This window comes from Pan paniscus, chromosome 19, assembly GCF_029289425.2.
Source record: "Pan paniscus chromosome 19, NHGRI_mPanPan1-v2.0_pri, whole genome shotgun sequence".
NCBI classification, from domain to species: Eukaryota; Metazoa; Chordata; class Mammalia; order Primates; family Hominidae; genus Pan; species Pan paniscus.
In genome coordinates, this window is record NC_073268.2 from 76,697,145 (window position 1) to 76,711,294 (window position 14,150).

At 42.7% G+C, this 14,150-nt stretch overlaps 1 protein-coding gene across 1 annotated transcript in view; it reads right to left on the bottom strand.

Moving 5' to 3' along the window:
• APPBP2 (amyloid beta precursor protein binding protein 2) overlaps window positions 1-11,415 on the bottom strand; it is an 83,267-nt gene extending 71,852 nt beyond the window's left edge. Inside the window, exon 1 of the mRNA XM_003814464.5 lies at window positions 10,959-11,415. Coding sequence (XP_003814512.1) covers window positions 10,959-11,096 — 138 coding nt within the window. The 5' untranslated portion in view covers window positions 11,097-11,415. The remainder of the gene's footprint in view (window positions 1-10,958) is intronic.
• Window positions 11,416-14,150: the final 2,735 nt, after the last annotated feature.

Below are 14,150 nucleotides of genomic sequence, written 5' to 3' on the forward strand. Positions count from 1 at the left end.
ACATTCAACAAGTATTCCTGGAGGAAAAATTCTTTAAATTGTATTGTTGGTTAAAGGGTATGAGTGATTTGAATTTTTAAAGCATGACAATCTGACAGGTGAAAGCTGATGTTATTTTAAAACTTTTCTTTTTTTTTGAGGCAGGGTCTCACTCTGTCGCCCAGGCTGGGGTGCAGCAGTGCAATCTCAGCTCATTGCAACTGCCACCTCCCAGGTTCAAGTGATTCTTCTGCCTTAGCCTCCCAAGTAGCTGGGATTACAGGTATCCGCCACCATGCCCAGCTAATTTTTGTATGTTTAGTAGAGACGGGGTTTCACTATGTTGTCCAGGCTGGTGTTGAATTCCTGACCTCAAGTAATCCACCCACCTCGGCCTCCCAAAGTGCTGGGATTACAGGCATGAACCACTGCGCCTGGCCTATTTTAAATTTTTTTTTTTTTTTTTTTTTTTGAGACAGAGTCTCACCCTGTCACTCAGGATGGAGTGCAGTGGCATGATCTCAGCTCACTGCAACCTCCACCTCCTGGGTTCAAGCAGATCTCCTGCCTCAGCCTTTCAAGTAGCTGGGATTATAGGCACCAGCCACCATGCGTGGCTAATTTTTGTACTTTTAGTAGAGACAGGGTTTCACCATGTTGGCAAGGCTGGTCTCGAACTCCTGAACTCAGGCGGTCCACCCACCCTGGCCTTCCAAAGTGCTGGGATTACAGGCATGAGCCACCACGCCCAGCCTATTTTAACATTTTTAAATCAAAGTATAACATGCATACAGAAGAGCGCACAACTCATATTTTAAATGTGAAGCTTGATAAATTTTTTACTTGTAACCAGCATCCAGATAATAACGAAGTATAACCAGAATCTCAGAAGCCTCCCCTCATATCTGTCCCTGCATCGTCACTACTGTCCAAGAATAGCGTCTCCTAACTTCCAACAACTAAATTTTGCCTGTTTTGAACTTCATATAAATGAGATCATATATTATACATCCAGTTTCCAAACTGCGCACCAAGGTGCCCTGAGGCACTGCTAGATATTCTTAATTTGAGAGAAACAACATTCAGCATCTGCAATGCGCTATACCAACTACTAGACTGGTATACTACACTGCTTTTAATGACATCTTTATGAAGCTGTGTTTTCAGTGGTTGCTGTGACAAAAAGAGTAATATAAAAAGTCAATAAGGAACATCAGATGAAGCTGGGCGCGGTGGCTCACGCCTGTAATCCCAACACTCTGGGAGGCCGAGACAGGCAGATCACTTGAGGTCAGGAGTTGGAGACCAGCTTGGCCAACATGGTGAAAACCCGTCTCTACCAAAAATATAAAAAATTAGCCAGGCGTGGTGGCACGCACCTGTAATCCCAGCTACTGGGGAGGCTGAGGCAGAACTGCTTGAACCCAGAAGGCAGAGGTTGCAGTGAGCAGAGATCATGCCACTGCACTCCTGCCTCGGAGGAAGAGTGAGACTCCCTCTCAAAAAACAAAACAAACAAACAAACAAACAAAAAAACCAGATGAGAGTGGTGGTATCCAATCTGATTCCAAGGTTTGAGACGCTGTACAGTGCCCAATAAACAAACATCCCATTAGTTAATGTGGTTGTCTAAGAATGAAAGTTTTTTTCGTTCAATTTTTGTGCATTTTAAGAAACAGATCTTAAGTTGTTAGGACATAAATAATATGAAGTTTTTTGGATCTAACTACTTAATAAACAGAACTGTCAGGTATTTCTTTTGGCCTGGGGTTGCCACGAACCAAGGATTATAAAGGGAGAAAGTTTAGGAACCTCTGGTATATATTCCTGTGACTGGTTTATTTTACTTATTATCATTTGCAAGATTCATTCATATTATTTCAAGTAGTTGTTGTTCATTCATTTTCATTGTGTAATATTCTACTACGTGACTATCCCACTATTTATTAATATTCTTCTACTGATGGGTATTTGGACAGTTTCCACCTTTGGGCTATTATGAATAGCAGTGCTATGAACATTCATAACTGTATATATCTTGAAGTAGCATTACTGGGTTACAGGGTATGTTTATGTTCAGTTTTAGTAGATAATGCTGCTTTTCCAAAATGGCATATCAACTTATATTCCCATTAACAATGTATGAGAGTTTTTTATTTCTCCATATCCTTGCTAACATTTTCATTGAGTCACTGTGATGGGTGTACAGTAAAACAGTACTTCTCTGAAGACAAAATAAGGTTGAGTTTCTTTCTAAATGTTTGGCCTTTTGAATATTCTCTTTTGGGATGCCTATTCAAATTCTCTTCAAAAAACTGAGTATTTTTCTCGCTGTGTCGCCCAGCCTGGAGTGCAATGGCACGATCTCAGCTCGCTGCAGCCTCCGTCTCCTGGGTTCAAGCAATTCTCCCGCCTCAGACTCCCAAGTAGCTGGGATTACAAGTGCCTGTCACCATGCCTGGCTAATTTTTTTTATTTTTAGTGGAGATGGGGTTTCACCATGTTGGCCAGGCTGGTCTTGAACTCCTGACCTCAGGTGATCCCCTGCCTCGGCCTCTCAAAGTGCTGGGATTACAGGCGTGAGCCACCATGCTGGGCCTTTTCTCTGCTATTAATGTACAGTTCTTTAGGTGTACAATGAGTCCTTTGTCAGATACAGGTACTGCAAATATCTTCTCCCACTCTGTGGCTTGACTCTTCACTTGCTTAATGATATCTTTTGATGAGATGTTCTTGATCTTAATATAGCACCAATTTATCACACTTCCTTTATATTTAACCACTTTGAGATCCAAATTAATCTTTGCTGACATAAAATTTTTTTCTAAAAAACTTTTTTCATATTTAGATCAGCAATTTATCTGGAAATGACTTTTGTGTGTGGTGTGAGGTAAAGTCAAGATACTTTCTTCCCTGATACAGAAATTAATTAACCAATACCATTAATTTGACTTTCCTTTCCCTATCATAGTGCTGTCTCACTTTTATCATAATACAGGTGATAGTATATGTGTCAGTCTGTTTCTGGACTGTCGATTTTGATCCATTGGTCTATTTGTCAATCCATGTGCCAATACCATATTACCTTAATTGTTATAGCCAGGTAACAATTAAGTTGAATTCCTCCAGATTTTCTTTCTTCATCGTCATGATTACCTTGCATCTGGCTTCATCTTGTATTTGAATTTGTATTTCAGTTGAGTATCTTTTAATGTTCATTGGCCATTCATATTTCCTCTTCTGTAAACTGGTTTTTGGGACATGAATTAGTTGCCTTAGCTGCCTTTTTCAAACTGATTAGTATTAGATCTTTCTGTATTAGAAAACATGCCCTTCATCTGTCAAATGCTGTCATCTGCATAGTGTTTTTTTGAAGTGTTCTTATAATTTCCTTTTTTTTTTTTTTTTTTGAGACAGTCTCATCCTGTCTGCAGTGCAGTAGCATGATCTTGGCTCACTGCAACCTCCGCATCCTGGGCTCAAGCAATTCTGCCAAGTAACTGGCACTACAGGTGTATGTCGCCATGCCTAGCTAATTTTTTATTGTTTTTGGTTGAGACACCATTTTGCCATGTTACCCAGGCTAGTCTTGAACTCTTAGGCTTAAGCAATCTGCCTGCCTCGGCCTCTCAAAGTGCTGGGATTACAGGCATGAGCTACCATGCCCAGCCGTGTGTGTGTGTGTGTGTGTGTGTGTGTGTGTGTGTGTGTGTGTGTAAGAGAGAGAGACAGACAGGGTCTCACTCTGGAGGCTGAGAGTGCAGTGTCATGATAACCACTCACTGCAGCCTTGAATCTCCCAGGCCCAAGCGATCCTCCTGAGTAGCTGGGACCGCAGGCATGTGCCACCATGCCTGGCTAATTTTTAATTTTTTTGTAGAGACAGGGTCTCCCTGTGTTGCCCAGGCAGGTCTAGAACTCTTAGGCTCAAGCCATCCTCCCACCTTGGCCTCCCAAAGTTCTCAGATTACAAGAGTAAGCCACTGCTCCCTGCTCTACTTTTTAATGCATTCCAACACATCAATTTCTTTTTTTTCCTTCTGGGCTTTGGTTTCATTCTTAGAAATGCCTTCTTCATGCCAAGATGGCATTACAGTGTTGGCAAGGTAAGACAAGAGGTAAAGATAGATTTTAAAATTATTTTTACATTACTTTTTTCCCCCCCTTTGAGACAAGTTCTCACTGTGTTGCCCAGGCTAGTGTGCAGTGGCACAATCACAGCTCATTGAGCGGCCTCGACTTGCCAAGCTTCAAATGATCCTTCCACCTCAGCCTCCCAAGCAACTGGCACCACAGGCATGCACCACCACACCTGAATAAATTTTTTTTTTTCTGGTAAAGACAGTGTCTCCCTATGTTGCCCAGGCTGGTCTCAAACTCTTGGGCTCAAGCAATCCTCCTGCCTTGGTCTCCCAAAGTGCTGGGATTACAGGCATGAGCCACTGCTCCTGGCCACTTATTTTTATAGTGTTTGACATTTTCATGATTTGTACATTACCTTAAAAATAATTTTTTAGGCTAGGCACAGTGACTCACACCTGTAATCTCAGCACATTACGGGGCTGAGGTGGGAAGACTGCTTGAGGCTAAGGTTCAAGACCAGCTTGGGCAACAAAGTGAGATACGGTCGGTCTCTACAAAAAAAAAAAATTTAAGGTTTTTTTTGTTGTTATCTCCTACAGAAAGGAGAAAATTTTTTTTTAATTAACCAGGTGTGGTGGCAAGCATCTGTAGTCCTAGCTACTCGGGACGATGAGGCAGGAGGATCACTTGGGGCCAAGAGTCCAAGGTTGCAGTGAGATATGATTATGCCACTGCACTACAGCCTGGGAGACAGAGGGAGGACTTGTCTCTTAAAAAAGAAAGAAAAACAATTTCTTTAAAGAAGAAATTTTGGTCATTTCCCACTGCAAAATATTGACCCAATAATTCATTCTGATACTTTTATAATTTTAGTAGCCAAATTTAATTTTTTTTTTTTTTTTCTGAGACAAGGTCTCACCCTGTCACCCAGGCTGGAGTACGGTGATGCAATGACAGCTCACTGCAACCTCAGCCTCCTGGGCTCAAGCAATCCTCCTGCCTCAGCCTCCTGAGTAGCTGAGACTACAGGCATGCAACACCACACATGGCTAATTTTTTTCTTTGTTCTAGAGATGGGATCTCACTATGTTGCCCAGGCTGGTCTCGAACTCCTGGACTCAAGCAAAATCCTCCCACCATGGCCCCAAAGTGCTGAGATTACAGACATAAGCCACCATGCCCGGCCATCTGTGTATTTTTTTAAATTCTCAGAAAACTGAATGTTAGTTCAGGCTGTATGTAGCTATACAACTGAAATATACAGAGAAAAAGAAAAAATTAACTCCGATCCTAAATCAGAACCTAATTAGTATGGTTTTCAGCATGGTATTTATTTTTATTTTGTTTTTTCTTTTCAGCATAATACTTTAATTTTTAAAAAAATTATTAAGGAGGCCGGGCGCAGTGGCTCACTCCTGTAATCCCAGCACTTCGGGAGGCCGAGGCAGGCAGATCACCTGCGGTAAGGAGTTCAAGACCAGCCTGGCCAACATGGTAAAACCCCATCTCTACTAAAAATACAAAAATCAGCTGGATGTGGTGGCAGGTGCTTGTAATCCCAGCTACTTGGGAGGCTGAGGCGGGAGAATCACTTGAACCCAGGAGGCAGAGGTTGCAGTGAGCCGACATTGTGCCTATGCACTCGAGCCCAGGCAACAGAACAAGACTCTGTTAAAAAAAAAAAAAAAAAAATCATTAAGATTGTGAAAACAATACATAGAACACACTGCTGAAACACTTCACCCAGACAAAGTTTAACTCTACGGTACACTTTGTATTTGGAAAAAACACAAAATAGACCTTCAGTAGTTAAAATAAAAAGATCATAAACTTCATTCATTTTTTTAAAGAGATGGAGTCTCACTACATTGCCCCAGCCAGTCTTGAACTCCTGGACTCAAGAGATCCTCCCGGCTCAGCCTCCCAAACTACTGGGATTACAGGTGTGAGCTACCACACCTGGCCATAAACTTCATTCTTTAGAATAAGAACACAGCCCCGTCTCTATTTCCTTTCACTCTCTATAGAGTTCTAGAATTTTCTTTTAAGAGATAATTGTGTTGCCCAGGCTGGAGTGCAGTATTCGCAGGCACGACCATAGCTAGCACACTATAACCTCCAACTTCTGGGCTCAAACCATCTTCCTGCCTCAGATTCCTGAGTAGCTAGGATGGGACTACAGGCATATATCATTCCATCTGCCTCACAATTCTTTCACTTCATCTTACCCGCTTTTATACCAAAATGGTTGCACGCCCTTGGAGAGAAAACTTTCAGAATCCAAGCATTACGATCACATGCCACATAAAGTTTCAGTCAACAACCGACTGCATATAAAAAGGTGGCCCCATAAGATTATAATAGAGCTGAAAAGTTCCTATTGCCTAGAGACATTGTAGTCGAATTACTTTATTTTTAACATTAATTTATAGTCGTCTAAGTATACACTGTTTATAACATCTACAGTAGTGTACAGTGATGTCTTAGGCCTTCACATTCACTCACCACTCACTCACTGACTTACCAGAGCAACTTCCAGTCCTAAAAGCTCCATTCACGGTAAGTGCCCTATACAGGTGTACCATTTCTTATCTTTTATACTGTACCTTTTCCATGTTTAGATGAAGCTTGCCCAATGCACAGCCAGCGGGCCACACGTGGCCCAGGTCAGCTTTCAGTTACACTTTTTTTTTTCTTTTTGTGAAGAATGGGGTCTCGCTTTATTGCCCAGGCAGGTCTCGAACTCCTGAGTTCAAGCTATCCTCCCACCTCTGTCTCCCTAAGAGCTGGGATTACAGGCATGAGCCACCGCACCTAGCCCCCAGGACAGCTTTGAATGAGACCCAACAGAAATTCGTTAACTTTCTTAAAACATTATGAGATTTTTTTTTTTCCTCAGCTTATCAGCTATCGTTACTGTATTTTATGTGTGGCCCAAGACAATTTATCTTCTTCCAATGTGGCTCAGGGAAGCCAAAACATTGGACACCCCTGGTTTAGATACACAAGCACTTAATACTGTGTTACAACTGCCTACGGTACTCAGTAAAGTAACATGCTATATGAGTTTGTAGCCTAAGAACAATAGGCTATCCCACATAACCTAGGTGTGTAGTAGACTATACCATCTAGGCTTGTGTAAATACACTCTCTGATGTTCCCACAAGCATGAAATCGCCTAACAATGCATTTCTCAGAACATATCCCCGTCATTAAGCAACACATGACTGTATTGTGTAGGGTTCTGATTTTTATTAACTATTCTTTTACACATTTTTAGTCACCTTCCCTTCTCATACACCTCAGTAGACATTCCCAACTTCTGTTTAGACTTCCTGTATAAAAGCTACCACTCCTATCACTTACCCGCAGCAAATGAACTCACCTCCTAATTCGTGACAATCATTCTTACAAACTTACCTATATTAACAACTTGTTTTGTTTTGAGATAGGATCTCCCTCTGTTGCCCAGGCTGGAGTGCAGTGGCACAATGACAGCTCACTGCAGGCTCTGACCTCCTGGTCTCAAGCAATCCTCTCACCTCAGCCTCCCGAGTAGCTGGGATGACAGGCATGCACCACCATGCCTGGATAACTTTTTCTACTTTTTGTAGAGAAGGGGTCTCACTATGTTGCCTAGGCTGGTCTCGAACTCCTGTGCTCAAGCGATCCTTCTGCTTCAGCTTCCCAAAGTGTTGGAATTATGAGTGTGAGCCCTGCGCCTTTACATCTTTAATTCTTTTGTTCTGATCTTAGAAGAAGAGTTCTTTCCCCAACTCCAATATAAGGATAATACCTTAATTTATGCACGGTGAAGGAGGAAAGACCAAAAACAGGCAAGACTCATCCACTCATGTTCCTGCTCAGGGACTTTGCTCCGTAACCTATTTCCCACCACACTTGGATACTCAACCTCATTCTCTCGGTTTCTGCCACTCAGCCAACAAATATATTCTAGTGTCTTCCATTCTTTTTTTTAAAAAAAAAAAAAAGAAAAAACATTTCATATTTTACCCTTTCTATGCTCTCCCTTCCCTGCTTATAGAGCAGTCAACATTCCTGCTTCTTTACCTTCCATTCATTCCATAACCCCATCTCCTAATGCTTTACGATTGTGCCTTTATCTGAAGCTATTACAAAAATTAACACAGTCATACTGTAGTACACCAAACAAGCAGAATGAGGAAATTTGATTCCACAAATACTCCAATTTTGTCTATGACTATGCCTACTGATGGAAATTTGGACTGCAAGAGAAATGTAATTATGAGTTTCTCCTTGGCTTTAAAGTGCAGAAAATTGGAAATTGGAAACAGTAAGCTTCCTAAAATTTTCACAAGTTGGGCAGGGGGTGAGTATCTTATATTTATGTGTGCAGTTATATTGCTTTAAAAAGTTTTTCCAGCCTGGGCAATATATCAAGACCTCATCTATACTAAAAATAAAAAATAAAAAAAATTAGCTAGGCATGGGTGGCATGCACCTGTAGTTCCAGCTACTCAGGAGGCTGAGATGGAAAGATTGCTTAAGCCCAGGGATTCAAGGTTGCGGTGAGCTATGATCACAACTGCACTCCAGCCTGGGCAACAGAGCAAGATCCTGTCTCCACAAAAAAAGTTTCTTATATGTATATGCTAATAGTGTTTAAAAGGAAGAAAACTCAGGTGCGGTGGCATATGCCTGTAGTCTCAGCTACTCAGTAGGCTGAGGCAGGAGGATAGCTTGAGCCCAGGAGTTCAAGACCAGCTTGGGCAAAACAGCGAGACCCCATCTCTATTTTTCTTAAATTTTAATAAAAAGAATAATTTCTTATGTCTCCATTAAAGATTAGAATAGAGTCCTGGGACTGACTTTCACTCCACTTCCATAGAAGCTAATAAAAAAAATTAAGTGTTATAATATCTTTCATTAAAATAATCTACTATCTTAATTAAGATAGATATCTAAGTAAAAGAGCAAGGAACTCAGGAACTAAATATCAGGTTTGAGACCTTAATTAAATTACTTAACTTTCTCACCAATAAAGCAAGGTTATACTGTACTCTACTTCACAGTTTAATTCTGAAGATTAAACAAAATAACACATAAAAGCACAACATAGTTACAGGTACATGTTTAACACTTCCCTCATCTTAGCACAGTGCCATACTCCCAATAAGCATACAACTATTAAGAAGTAAAAGTGTACCAAAAAGGAGCAATATTAAAACTGTGTGAACTATGTGAAACAGAAATTCTAACAAAAGCACCATCTATTCATACTAATAATCTTCAAATGAAAAGCTTCAATTAGAAGTGAAAGTTACTAAAAGATATTCAAGTATTCTGAACGAATTCAACTAGTAAATACACTTGGATTACATTCCCAATGATTTCCTCTGAGAGATTACATATGAGGTACAAGATTACACATGATTTAATAAAATGGACAGAGAGCACACACAAAGCTGCAGTTTCCCAGGCTGAGAAAGACAAATCTAATTTGTCCTTCCTGGGGAGGAATGTATCTTAAATGAACAAAATTTCCTTAGAATACACAAAAGTAAATCAATGTATCAAAGGGATTAGGAATAAAGGGAGCTTTTTCTCGAAATCCAAAATAATAATACGCATGACCTAAATGAATCTTCTCCAAATATTTAGGGGGGAACCCCACTTTAATTGTTAGAATTGGTGCAAAGCAGCTGGATTTAGTAGAACGCAGCCCATCAACTGCTAATTCTGGAAAAAAAAAAAAAATCTAGGGGTGGAGAAAGCAGGCAATCTTCCCAATAAAACAACTGCCACAAAACACTGTACATACATAAGAACATAAACATCTGTTAAAATATCAGTTTACACTGTTCCAGCCAACTTACAGATCAAGAGGAAGTATTTAAGGTCTAAAAAATAAATTACATTCTACTTTTAGTCACATTTTGCCTGGGTGGCTACTGGACACTAGGAGTTATCGACGCGGATTCAAGACAAGGAAGACTGAATAATAAATCCAGTGTTCACATTCAAATGTGGGGGAAGAGAAAAAGGCAGGCTCTGAGTCCATAAAGTTCTCCACACTCTGAAAACACTGCAAAAATAGTCCACATCTAAGGACACTTACCCTTGAAACTCCTTGGAGAGTGGCTTGGGAGACTTGCTGTTCAGATTTTTGAGGGGGAGTGATTTAAGAATGCTGCAAGATTGCAACTTTCAAACACAGGAACATAATCTAAAGTGTTTTTTTCTTTCAGTAAAGATCTCTCCCTGTCCTCTTCAAACAGTTGATCAGCACTCCCATTTTCACAAAATCCCTAATTCAAGTATAGAGCCCCTCCTCTCCCACAAAAAAATCAAAGCTTTAAAGAATATGCAAATAAAACACACAGATTATTTCCAATAATCCCTAACTCCTTCCCAATTGGGAAAAGAAAGGAGAAACGAAGGAACACGAAGCAAAAACACCAAAACACTCGGGGAAGGAAGGCGGCGAGATGAGAAAGTAGGAATGGGTGGGGGGAGGAGCACGGAAAAAAGTCCAGCTGATGCTGACACTTAATTGGAAGGAGAGGATGGAAAATATCCTGAAGATACGGGCTAGAAGGAAAGGACTAGGTGGGACAGGGGCGCGATAGAGTAAGTCCACGCAAAAGGCCTACCCAAGAGGGCCACTGTGTAGAAGGGAACACCAACAGGGAGCAAGACTCCCCAAGATTACTTCAAGGCCCCAAAGCTTAAGAGACAGGGCATAGGGAGATGGGGTGCTTCTCCACTGGCAATGCGGACACCGCACCAGACGTTTCGGGAGGCAAGCCTGCTGGAAGGGGTGAGGGATTAACTGCGGGGGTTCGCAGACGTGGAAGGGGGTGCGGCCCCCGGGGTTGCTGGAGGAGAGCAGAGAGGAGGCCCACGGCGCATACCTTGTAGTAAACATCGAACTGGATGTTCTCGGGCAAGGAGCGGATGTCTCGGCGGGAGCGGATGTAGTTGTCCACGACAGCGGAGATGGCGGTGTTATAGAGAGTCTCTGGGATCCACTCTAGTTCCACGGCCGCCATCTTCCTTCCCTCCTCCTCCGCCTCCTCCGCCTCCTCCTCCCGAAGGCCCCCGCCTCCCTCCGTAGCGAACCCCTCTGCGGCCCCGGAGGATTCGGAGGGGCGGTGGCAGCCACGCGGGCGCACGGCAGAAGGCACGGCCGCCCTGCCTCCTCTGGGGGCAAACTGAGGGACGGCGGCAGCGGACGCAGGCCCGAGTAAAAAGTGGGACAGAAAACAGCGGCCAGCCAGGCCAAAAGCGTCACAATCCCGGTTCGAGAGGAACCCGGGTTCCGTCCCAGCGCTGATCTCTGCAGGGGCGGGGCTGCGTGTGCGGCGTCATGACGTAAGCGCACGCCGGCGCGCCGGAGGGGAGGAATGCGGCAGGCGGAAAACTTAGGAAGAGCTGGATGCCTCCCACGGAGAGCGTCCCTTCCAAGCGGCCCCGGAGTGGAGTGGAGTGGATAGGGGTAGACTTTTCACACGGGGACAAATTATTACAGGATATCTGCACCCCCCGTTCCGAGTCACTCGGGCGCATCGGTTACTTCAGCAGGTTCTCTGCATCACGGACCCTTTTGAGGCTCAGGTAAAAGTTTGGATCCTCTCCCCACAAACGAGCAAAATTATCTGTACATTGAAAATTATGCATTGAGAAAATTCACATTACTCTAGAAACCCTTAGACTGCAGTTCCTAACCCAAGTTAAGAACCCGCGGTCCAGGAACTAGGGGTAACGATAGAAGAGAGACTTGTTTTTCTTTGTATAACCATTTGCACCGTTGTAACTTTTTGACCATGTTTCTTTATCCAAATGAAATTTCCGAAAAAAGAAAACTCCTGCCCCAGAACTTCGTAGGAAAACTAGCTTGATTGTGGAATTACAAATAATAGTAAGAGAAAAAAGGCTAAGTGGTGGCCGTGATAGGACTTAATGGTATTTCAATTCCCAGAGTTACAGTGGCGGCTTCAAGGGATTGTTGAATAATTGGGAGTACTTGTTTCAGCTTCTTTCCTTCCTCAGCCTGAACATCTGCTGTTTATGTAACTTAATTTCCTAAGTCTGCGATTTCAAGAATTTGATGCAACATCTTTCTGTTCTAGGAATTTATCATGGAAATTATTGGCCATAATTGTTGGTGACACTATCAAACTCATAGTCACTCTATAACGATGTAAGTCCAGAAAACAGCAATAATAATAATGTCCTGATTGATATTTAGAGCTAAAAGAAGTGGAAAGAGTTATTTCAATTTACCCTTCACCTGGTACTTCAGTGTTAAGTGGTTAAATAATTCCACAAAAAATAAACACTCTTAATCTTCTTCAGTCTATATAAATTCTTACTCTATACTGTGAACCTAGGAAAGCTGTGGATGGCCTCAAGATCAGATTGCCAGTTTAGCAAGTAAAAAACTACAAGGCTGGGCGCGGTGGCTCACACCTGTAATCTCAGCACTTGGGAGGCCGAGGCGGGTGGATCATGAGGTCAGGAGATCGAGACCATCCTGGCTAACACGGTGAAACCCCGTCTTTACTAAAAATACAAAAAATTAGCCCGTGGTGGCGGGCGCCTGTAGTCCCAGCTACTCGGGAGGCTGAGGCAGGAGAATGGCGTGAACCCGGGAGGCGGAGCTTGCAGTGAGCCAGGATCGCGCCACTGCACTCCAGCCTGGGCAACAGAGCGAGACTCCGTCTCAAAAAAAAGAAAAAAAAAATTACAAGTGCCCAGTCACATCTTAATGTCAGATAAACAACAAATGGTTTTGAAATGTAAGTATGTTCTATGCAATAGTTTTGCTCATGCCTTCGGAGCCACTCAAGTGTATCAGTTCATTCAGCAAATCCTTCATCACTTCTTAGACACTGGCGCTTTTGAAGATCAGGATCCCTGCCCCACATAAAAGAATAATTATTATCTCTGCAAATATTGCAGGGGACATATTTATACTAAAAACTTATTTGTGACCAGCCTGGGCAACATAGCAAGACCCCATCTCTACAAAAAAAAATAGCCACATGTGGTGGTGTGCACCTGTAGTCCTAGCTACTCAGGAGGCTGAGGCAGGAGGATTACTTGAGCCCAGAATGTTGAGTGAGCCATGATCACGCAACTGCACTCCAGCCTGGGTGGCAGAATGAGACCCTGTCTCAGAAAACAACAACAACAAAAAACTTTGTTGTTCATCTGAAACTCACATTTAACTGGACACCTGTATTTTATCCAGCAATCCTACCTAAAGGGATCCATGAATCCCCTAACATTGAATGCACATATTCTTGGACATTTTGGCTAAATCAGGACCCGTATTAAGCTCCTGTAAACAGGTAAAGGTGTGTCAGACACACATATTGATTGCTTTATGGACCTCAGATGCTGAGTGTATTAGTCCGTTTACACACTGCTAATAAAGACATAGCTGAGACTGGGCAATTTATAAAAGAAAGAGGTTTATTGGGTTTACAGTTCCACATGGCTGAGGAGGCCTCACAATCATGGTGGAAGGCAAGGAGGAGCAAGTCACATCTTAATGTGGATGGCAGCAGGCAAAAAGAGACAACCGAAAGGAGTTTCTCCTTATAAAACCATCAGATCTCATGAGACTACCACAAGAACAGCGTGGGAGAAACCACCCCCATGATTCAGTGATCTCCCACTGGGTCCCTCCCACAACACGTGGGAATTATCAGAGTACAATTCAAGATGAGATTTGGGTGGGGACACAGAGCAAAACCATGTGACTGAGTTAGACATTAAAAAATGTATATAGTCACAAAGGGGACTCTGGATGGAAGGGCCTCTAGATCCCTTCTTCACTGCTTTCAGATTGAAAGTTATTCAGATGTGTATGATGGACTAGGAGGTCGTGACCAAGAGCAGATAAACTGCCAGAAAGGATAAGTCCCCTGAGAAGGACTTAGTCCTGGCAGTATTCATCACCTTCTAACTGAAGAGCCCTTGGGCCCTAAATGACCAGCAGATATACCCAGATACTATGTTGAGGACCTTGGGTGAACCTCTGAGACTTGCTGGCTTCAGGTGCCAGCATGGCCACAGAGGGATAGAGCACCAAGTGG